General features: G+C 35.6%; 1 protein-coding gene across 1 annotated transcript; it reads left to right on the top strand.

Annotated features, from left to right (window-relative positions):
* Nucleotides 1-419: 419 nt before the first annotated feature.
* Nucleotides 420-5,144, top strand: LOC149237902 (GDSL esterase/lipase At4g10955-like). Its single transcript, XM_089369425.1, has 2 exons — nucleotides 420-630; nucleotides 4,660-5,144. The coding sequence occupies exons 1-2, from the start codon at nucleotides 420-422 to the stop codon at nucleotides 5,142-5,144; spliced, it is 696 nt and encodes a 231-aa protein (XP_089225551.1).
* Nucleotides 5,145-10,624: the final 5,480 nt, after the last annotated feature.

Below are 10,624 nucleotides of genomic sequence, written 5' to 3'. Positions count from 1 at the left end.
AAATTCTATCCGCCGGAGAAATCTAAAACATCTCTGTTTAAATTTCACGAATTTTGATCTTTTTCTTCTTCAATAGCCTAAAATTCCATTGCATTTTTAGAAACACTATTTAATTTCATAAATTTTGTTTTGCTTTGTTTTTATCCCTTGAAAATCCAAACGGTGTGGAATATTGTTGAATTTTTCTTAAACTCCAACCGCTGGGGCACTATAATAATGATTTCTATACCAGAGTGGCGACATTAGCCATTCCAAGTTTAACCGGCTCGAAATCGACTTTTTCTTCCGTCTCGCTTTTCGATTGAATGTCACGGCTAAAGTATTTGAACGCTATTGTTTGCACTTGGAGAAGGAAATGTTCGTAGGTGCAGCGAATCGAACTCATCGCATGTTCTAGGAGGTTCCAACAAACAACCATTATGTGCGATGATTTCAATCTCATCCTCCAACAGATAAACAAGGTTTCCCGTCTCGACGAAGCTCTCCGGGTTACTAAACAGATGGTGAGGGAATACGGGGCTCAGAACGTTTCTCTCACCGGCCATTCCCTTGGAGCCGCCATTGCTCTCAAATTTGGCCGCATAATGGCCGAGGAGGGCCTTAATATGGATGTCCATCTATTCAATCCTCTTTTCGTATTTTTGACCGGAGAATCCACAGTTGAAGAATTTATACACCAACGTTTCGAATCCCAAATGGGATCCATCATTAGGGAACAGAGAAAGATGATAAGAGAAAGATGGAAGAGCCAGAGGAAGGAAATAAATACTCATGAGGGATGAAAGTTAAAGGAACAGCACAGGTCGGCCAGAGAGATTTAAAATGAAAACTAATTTTAATTTTAATTTTAAATTAATATCATTTAATTAATATTTATAAAATAAAAACTTTAAACTAAAATCTAAGTTAATATTAATATTAAAAACTAATATATATATTAATATTAAAACCTAAAATCTAAAATGATAGTGATATCTAAAACTAAAATATAAGTTAATATTGATAACATACCCTAATATATAACTTTAAAATTTTTATATAACTTTATATTTGTGAAATATGATTAATATAAAACTTTATAATTGTATAACTTAAAATCTATATAATCTATATATATAACTTAAAATATATATAATAGAATTAAAATCAATAAAGCCTCATATCTATATTGGACTCTAAAACTAAAATAAATATTAATATCATAATACTTTATATATAACATAAAAAAATTTATATTAATATTAAAATCTAAAAACTAATATATGTATTAGAATTGATATTATAAATCCTAAAAACTATATAAAATTAATATAATATTTATATTTATATAATCTAACATCTATATAATATTAATATAATATTTATATTTATATATATAACTTAAGACAAAATAACTTAATGCTTTTTATAAAACTTGAGCCCTATATAACTTAATTTTTTAACCTAAAAACTATATCACTTAATGAATATAATAGAATTAATAAAACCTAATCTCTATAACAATAAATAATATTAGGTTATAATAGTATTAATAAAACTTAGAATCTATAACATTAAATTAATATTAATATAACCTAAGATTTATATTCATTCTATATTAAATATTAAATAAACTCTATATTTAAAATCTAAACTATATTAAAACATACAATAATGTCTAAAAAACCTATGCTTGTAGTTATTTAATAATTAGAGCTTTTATGGAATATAAATAACCTAATGACAAATCTAATATTAAAATCAAAACTATGTTAATATCTACACTAATATGTAAACCTATGTTAATATCCATCATCATAACTATCTTACCTGATCGACAGCTTACCTGATCGACAACTTACCTGGGGCCGGGCTGACGTTTCTTGATTTCACTGATGAGGGGAAGCCAGCTTCCGCTAATCTCCAAACCGCTGTCTCTGTTCAGATTACAAGGATGCTTCAAGATCTCGAGGGCTTCTCTGATTTTCCGTTTCTGATGCTGCTCTTCTCTCGCGATGATTGATGCGTTTTCTAAGCAGATGTGGTGTTTAGTCTTCGAGGAGTGCTCTGCCAAGGCCGAGGTACGTGATCTTCCATTCCTGATGTCAGCGCCATGCTCTTTCAGTCTTGTCTGGAGGGAGCGACCAGTTTCACCTATATAGCTTTTCCCACACGAACAGTCTATTTTATAGACTCCTTTAAGTTGCTGCTTGTCAATATCATCTTTAACAGATTTTAAACTTTGTCTGATGGTACCAGGAGCTGAGAATTGAGTTAGAATGTTTTTCTTTCTTAGGATCTTTGCCATTTTATCTGTGACCCCATGGATGTAAGGTAGAAAAACCTTACCACCATGAGGTTGATCCTCCTTTTTAGGTTTGGGAGATGACAACCTCTTTTCAGCTTTCTTTATGGCATTTTTAATTTCATGATCCTTGTAGCCTATGTTCTTGAAAGTTGAAACTAAATGCCTCTTCTCTTCATTTATATGTTCTGAGTCAGAAATTCGGAGGGCTCTAATGGCAAGAGTGTTCAGAACGCCTAGCTTTTGGGCTGGGTGATGGTGGGAATCCGCGTGAAGGTAGCTTTCTGTGTGAGTTGATTTCCTGAAAACCTTATGGCCCAAGGAGCCATCCTCTTTTCTGATGATAAGAATGTCTAAGAAAGGGATGCTCATATTTTCTTCAAGCTCCATAGTGAATTTTATATCAGGGGAAATGGAGTTAAGGTGATTGAAAAACCTGATGAGTTCTGTTTTACCATGGGTCCATTTTATATTGGTGTCATCGACAAACCGCTTCCACCAAGCTGGTTTCAAAGGATAAGATTCCAAGGCCTTTTTCTCAAAATATTCCATGTATAAGTTGGCCACAATCGGCGAGAGGGGTGAACCCATTGCTACACCGGAGGTCTGTTCATAAAATGTTCCTTGAAATGTGAATACAGTTGACCTTAGGCATACTTCAGCCAGCTTTGCGGTCTCTGGATGAGTGACACTTCTTATAACCTGAATGGCTTCATCAAGAGGAATCTTTGTGAATAGGGAAACCACGTCAAAGCTCACAAGGATGTCATCCTTTTCTATTCTTTCATTTTTAATAAGATTCACAAAGTCGTGCGAGTCTTTAATGAAGGAGTCAGTATTTCCAACCAGGGGCTTTAGAATCTTGGCGACATATTTAGCAAGTTCATAGGTTGGGGAGCCAATAGTATTGACTATCGGTCTAAGGGGGACCCCCTCCTTATGGATCTTGGGTAATCCATAGATTCTAGGAATGGTTTCACAGGAGGGGGTTAATTTCTTCTTCATCTTTTCGTCAAGGTTGGAATCTGAGATAATCTTTTTAACATCCTTCATAATCTTGGCCATGGGATTACCTTTCAGCTTCTTATAACTGCCACAATTTAGGTGCTCATTCATTTTCTTAACATAGTCTTCTTTATCAAGGATAATCGTTGCTCCTCCTTTCTCTGCTTTAAGAACAACTATCTTGTCATTATTTCGTAAGGATCTGAAAGCCTTTTGCTCTTCCTTATTCAAGTTGCTTTTGGGAGCCTTGGCTTTTCTCATGATGAGGGAAAACTCTTGCCTTAATGCTTCTTTGTCTTCAAGAGGGAGGTTGCTAATCCCATCTTCAATGTTACAAATCATCTTTTCAATGGGGAGGCTTTTAGGGGCCATTGCAAACCCCATCCCCTTGCTGAGAACATTAACGGCTATCTGGTCAAGAACCTCGGAAGATAGGTTAACTACTTTTCTTTTAGCTGATGATGTTGATCCATAAGAGTTTTCTTCAGGCTCCTTGTCACCCTTGCCCAGCATCTTGCAATTTGCCACATCATTTTGGATAAAATTGTCATTATTAGCGATTAATACTGACCTTTTCACATCCTCATCGAAATTCCTGACTCTGCCATGCGTATCTTTTCTGGAGACTTGCAGCCTCTCCATCCTATCCAAGTTGACTTGGTTCACATTGTCCTCATTATCATTCTCGGCCCTGCCCAGGGAGTTATCATTTTCTATGATGATCTTATTCATTCTAGACTCATCACATAAAAACTCTGCGTTTTTATTGTCATAACCAATGTTTTTATTATTAGAATTACCATATAAATTTTTATATTCATTTAAATTTCTTGGAATCGAAACTTCTGCGTTTTCACTTAAATTTCTTGGAATCGAAACTTCTGCGTTTTCAATTACATTTATTGGAATCGAAACTTCTGCGCTTTCACTAAGACTACCGGAGCCTGTAACCTCTGCGCTTTCAGTATCTATAACGCTGGTCGAATTATTATTATTAAACATTTTGTTTTTGATGTTCTCCGTCATCATTTCTACGCTAACCATTTCCTTATAGTTGTTATCCATTCTGCTTCTGCTGTTTTTATTAACCGTGATGCGTTTATTTAATTCTGAGATTGGAGCATATTCGTTAGAGCCCGTGCTGACAGAACGGATTTCAAAGGTGTCTACATTGCGGTGATTCCGAGGATTAGCTATTGCTTCTGCGCTATTCAAACCATACCCGCTACTTGTATCTGGATCGAATTCACCTCCACTGTAAATTGAATTTGGACCATCTGCGGTAGAGCCCGTGTTGTCAGACCGATTTTCAACGGTATTTACATTGTCTTCAGCGCGTTGATCTCTGAAATCCAATCCTCTTTTCTTTTTTTTTCTTTCATCGGTTTCGGTCAAGGATGAGAAATTGGGCATTTTTATTCATAAGATCCGGGGGAGTGCCGCTGGACGTCTGGCTAGAGGTAGGAAGGACGATGGCCAAGCTCAGGCGACCTTCATTGCCATCCAGAAATGGTTCCCCAATTTGTATATTAATGTCTATGATCCAGTGTCTTGTAATTATTTCTATTATTTCAGAGCTCGGCGGAGCTTTACCGTTCACAGTTCTATTATTAATTCATTATTGTATTTATTGGGGCGAAAGCCGGAGCCCCAACATCTGTTGCCCTCTGCAATTCTATTTATTAATTCCACTGGTCCCAGGGAATTCAAAGTAGCTCATGGACTTTATCAATGGTGGTCAGAAGACACACAGCTACAAACAGAACAGTACAGCTTGAATGTGCAGGAGTTTGCAGACCTTGTGAACAAATTTGAGGAAGTTACAGTTTTCGATACCTCTCAACATTCTATGTAAGGTTTTCTAAATCGAAGGAGAATAGTTGCAACTGCCTTTACAAATATGAACCCTGGTAATTCCACACGTATTGGGTATTCGTGTTTCCGCCATGACTTCGGAGGAGGTCCACAGCAGTTGTTTATGAATTTTCAACCATGAAGTGAAGGAGTGATGTTCTCTCACAGTGCTCTAATATTCCACGAATCAAAATTTTAATCAGGCATACAATTAAGGACAATTTGAACCCTGTTCTGATTTCATGATTATTTCTCCATGATTTGAGAAAACATATAGAGTTATTAAAGGATCGGCAGAGACATTGAGAGACTCTTTATGATGAAGTTTTGGCAATACTCTGATAATGGATTATCTTCATTCTTTCATATGTTTCAGGCATTTTTTTTTCCGTCTTTAAGCTGCTATGTTGGAGTTGAGAACATAAACCTGCCGCCATGCTTCAAGCACAGGGTATCAGCCTTCGCTGAGATTGTAATACTTTGTTCACCTTATTTATCCACCATTTTTGTTTTAGCTGTTTATTATTTATATAACATTTTGCTTTTATGTTCATTAATTGTTGGTGTTTCATTGAAAGGCCATTGTACTCATCTCTATTTCATTCAGAGGCCATTGCACTATCTCCCTCTCTTCCATGGGCATTAAGTTTCAGTGTTACATATAATACATGAGATTTCTCAAGCTTGCCTGTCATTACCTTGTTGAAGGGAATACTTATTTTATTAAAAAAAAATTATCCCAAGATTTTTATATGAAACTCGAAACACTCAACCATTCAAGCTAGCTCACTAAAATAAAAAATAAATTAATTAATTAAATTAATAAAATTTATTTATTTTATTAATCCCTTCATCCCGTGATTCTTTTCCATGGAATTACTTCCCTGTAGTCTTGCTTTTCCCCAAGATGATTTCTAAGCTTCATTTTGAAGCTCATCAACCTTGAGGATAGAATTTTTGAAATCAAATACATCTCTACCCGAGACTCCACAAGTTTGTTTACCCTTCAACATGTTGCTACAGATAGCAGGGTCTATATGTGGGACTGCTTTGTCAAATTTTTGGTCGTGTCTCAGCCTTGGTAGCTAGTTGATCTTTAACATCGAAAATCTTTCCTGTTTTCACAGTAAATTTCCCTTGACCAGGAAAAATTTATTTGAATTATTGTCACAAGAGTTAATTACGCCAATGTCTCTACTTGGAAAAAATATAACTTCTTTGATTGTCTGTATGACTAACATCCAAATCATTGAACCTATCAACATTCTGAAGCATTTTACCTTCCTTTTCTGCGAGCTCCTTACAGTAGTTGGATCTCCTAAATTTATCAACTGTTTCTCAGGCAAATTACTAAAGTTGTTGTCCATACTCCCTCAATATTTCCCCTGCCAGCTGCTAAATGCACTTGTTCCTTGTGTGTGCCTCTACCATACCTCGTTGATATAAAAGTTTGTTTTTACTGAATTTTCCTGTCTTGCTCTGGCTTTGCCTCCAGCTTGAAAGAACTCTTGGAACTCCTAGAAGAAAAATTTCACATTGCCATGCATTTTCACCCCAAAGGATCTCTGGCCTTGTAAAAGCAGCCAAACAACCATCAATGGACATTGGAGGAATATCTTCAAGCTCAGCCTTCTTTGTTTCATTGTCTTCTTGAATGGCAATGACCAAACCTATTGCCAATATACCATCTCCACCATTTTTCTCATTTAACTGAAAACCCTCAGATTCACCAGCTTCTGTTCCTGTGTTCCGAACAAGGGAAGTTTTTTTTTTCTTCATCAAACTCTCCATTAATAACCTTGGGATCTATTTCAGATTCAGTTGTAGAGAGTTTGCCTGAAGTCTCAACAATGCTTCCTACACATAACTTTTGAAAACGTTCTGTTGTTTGAATACATTCCTCTGCCACGTTGAGATCCTCGTCAGGATGTGGCAGAACATCTGAGTCCCCAATCATTGGAAGAGGCTCATTCTGTGTTCAAAGTTCATTACGATCTTTCAAGTTAGGCATGGGCAGCATACCCTGACTATTGAAAGCACCCAAATCCTTTTCAGCAAATGGCACATGTTTCTTCAGAATTCCTGGCATTTCTAGTCGAGAAAATGCAGTGCCCTGATTTAGAAGCAGATTTAAAATCAGAGACTATCATGGTTGGATCGGAAGAAAAACTACGTATTGCTAGATCCAAGACTCTGGTGGTGGCATGTTTCAGATCTAGGCTCTCGCCGTGTCACATGTTTCCAGATTACACGCATTTGATTTCGTTTTTTTTTTAAAGGCCAATATTTATTGAAATATGTCCAATCTTGCAAGTTATTGAAATTTTATTCTATTTAATGACTTAGAATTGTGCCAGATTCGATTTTCTTGGAAGAACTTCGAATTCAAATTCTTCAAGGACTCTGCACTCTATCAAGAAGGATTTGTCTTTCACCTGGTTATTTCAATATTTTCCTTGAAGGTTTTTGTAGGGTATTCGTTCGAAAATATAAAAACAGTGAATTCTTCGCATATTCATACCGACTCCTGGAGGAACATGAAACCCTGACATTGTCAACATGTTCGTGGGCATATATTGGTACGAGGACTTAAAACCACCGGCTTCTCCAAGTCGAACTCTAAAGTAGGGCTGATATCGCTAGTTTGAAGAGGATCCGACCTTAGAAAATGAACAAAACAATTGGTTCTGCAAAGAAGAGTAAGTTCCAGCGACCACCAGTATGAAATATAAATTTCTAGAAAACAGGTATTCCATATCTTTTTGATTAAATGATAAGCATTTTTCACCGTGAAGAATATTTGAGCATTCTGCAGGAAAGGGATCAACCGATCAGTTCATTGATGGTCATCACTTTTTGGTATATTATCAGTTTGAAAATTTGAACGACTTTCAAAGGTACTTTGTAATTTTTTTTTATCACAGAATATGATTTGGAACTCGTAGAGATATTAAAATGCACCGAAAAATTTAGCTCTGTCACTACACTGGATAGTCAACCATCCAGATTTAAGCTTCAAATTTTTCTCAATACCACCTCCTTGGGCTTTTCTTTGTGTCTTATTTTGTCGAAAGCTAATTCACCTGACACGGGGACATGGAGACACATGGATTCAGGTATCCGATACAGAACATGTAGACACCTCAAACGGGACATGGAGGGATATAAATATTATATATATATAAGTCCATTCACCATAGGTATGTTGCTAATGGGGAGGTGACAGGTTCCAATCTGCATTACTCCCTCAGGGTTACCGACCACTCTTTGCGCTAAATACAACTAAATAGAAATACGTAACACTGATGTTCAATAAATAACAAACTCAGGAAAGTAATGGCAGCCTGTAGATGTATCAAACTCAAGAAATATCTATTTTCATTCTCTGCAAAGTCTCTACCAAGGTTTTCATCAACAAATGGTGGGTGAAACAGAGCATGCATCTCTTTATTTTTTTTCTTAAATTGAAATTACAGATAAATTATATCTAAATCGACATAAAGAACACTGATGTTTGAAAAAAAATGATAAATTGAGGAAGATAACTGCACCCTGTAGATGTATAAAACACAAGAAATCTCCATTTTCATTTTTTTTGTAGTCTCTAATAGGGTTTTCATGAACAGATGATGTGTGAAATGGAGAAGAAGTTCAAACGCCTCTTTTTTGTTGTTTTAGTGGCCTGGGCACGCCTTTTCCACCTTTCGTCTCTGACATGTCGAATTTTATGAACAGATGGTATGTGAAATGGAGAAAAAGTTCAAATGCCTCTTTATTTTGTTGTTTTACTGGCCTGGAAAGAAAGTGTCCACTTATCTGATACACCAGATTTATAGTAGGTAGAGTTTAGGATGTTAACCTATAAAGTGTAAATAAGATGGTTGGTTTGTGTGAGGTTTAGTTTCCATTAGGTTTCATATCTAAATCTCATAGAGAGAGATTGAGTGTGGGAGCCAATTGTGAGGTTTCACTGTTCCAGAGGACATCCGGACATCCACACTAGATGCAAAGAACCTTCTTACACAAAGAACAATAACAATAAACCAGTAAACTTTGTAATGCTAAAAGTTTTCCAATTGGCCTTAGACAAGAATATTTACAGCAGGAAAAGATTGTTACATGTATTATTGGAGTGTGATCAAAATTACTCAGAATTCTTTTTTACAAGATACTAACATATGGCGTGAAGAGGCCTTGGATGAATTTTGTGAGCAGTTTTATACATAAAAAAAAAAAAAAAAAAAAACACATCTGAGCAGTTATGAACATCATACTGCACTGCCGTAAAGTATGTCAAAGTGTTATATAATAATCCAAGCCAAAATTTTGGAAAAAAAAAAAAGGATGCGTCGCTGTCATAAGTGAACTCATCGAGTATCAACCAAAAGCTATGAAGATTTTACTGCACTGTCTTAAAGTGCTTCAAAGTGTTTTATAAAAATTCAAGCTGAATCGTTTAAGCGATCAGTCTCTCAAATGTAATAGCAATTGATATGCAAAAACGTTTAATTATAAAGTTGTGGGAAATAGGTCTGAACCATATCTATTCATCCATCCCAAAGCAATTGAAAGCCTCTGCACCTGAATGCTTGATGTGTAAACATATTGTAATTGAATGCTTGAGGTGTAAACATGTAATTATAGGGAAAGGGGGATTGACCATACAGACCTAGTAGATTGCTCGACTTAGAGTTGTGCACTACAACTTTTAAGCTTCACTTGGTCTTAGACTTGAAAATTGTGCATGCATGCCAAGTCAATTGTAACTTATGTTGTCTGGTAATTGGAAAATTTAACTGATATCATCACCGTATGATAATATTAGAAGGTAAACCATATACACCGTAATATGATGACAATATTAAAAGGTAAACAATATTGTCTGAGTAATACGGAAGATGCTATGTAAGTTAAAATATACATTCACATATACAACATTTATGGTATGTATTTAAGATGTCAATTGGAGTTATTTCGGGTTGTTGGATCAAATGGATGATAATTTCTCCATCTAGGTTCAAATCCCCGCAAGTGACATCATGAGTATCCCTGTGAATTGTCTTGATACCAACGGTTGTACTATAGCTCTCAAACTTAGAAGAAATCTGATTTCTTTCCTTGAGTGTTAATTTTCTCTTGGGTCTATATTGTTTTTTTTGCTTTTATAATTGCATTACATCATTTACACAATGAATTCACCCCCACAGCATTATAATCATCATTATATGCAATTATGTAGAAAGAAAAACATCATCAGTGATACGACATAACATAAAATAATAATAGAAGAAAAACAAGAACTCATAGAGACACCGGAATTGGTCGGAGACCAAGTTAAAACCCCACAAGGGGAAAACCCAGAATGCTTTTTCTTCTATTAGATTTCGTCAATTGTTCAACTGAGATACAAAGTACATCCATATTAGATATATTTGATTTTATAGGGTCAATCCCTGTTAGTTCACAATTTCATTTGAAATT

This window comes from Pinus tabuliformis, chromosome 8 (genome assembly GCF_031772625.1).
Source record: "Pinus tabuliformis cultivar Carrire ecotype Pingquan chromosome 8, CPIR1, whole genome shotgun sequence".
Lineage (NCBI taxonomy): Eukaryota > Viridiplantae > Streptophyta > Pinopsida > Pinales > Pinaceae > Pinus > Pinus tabuliformis.
Note: the sequence above shows the minus strand (reverse complement) of the source record. Positions and strands in the feature narration are given on the sequence as shown.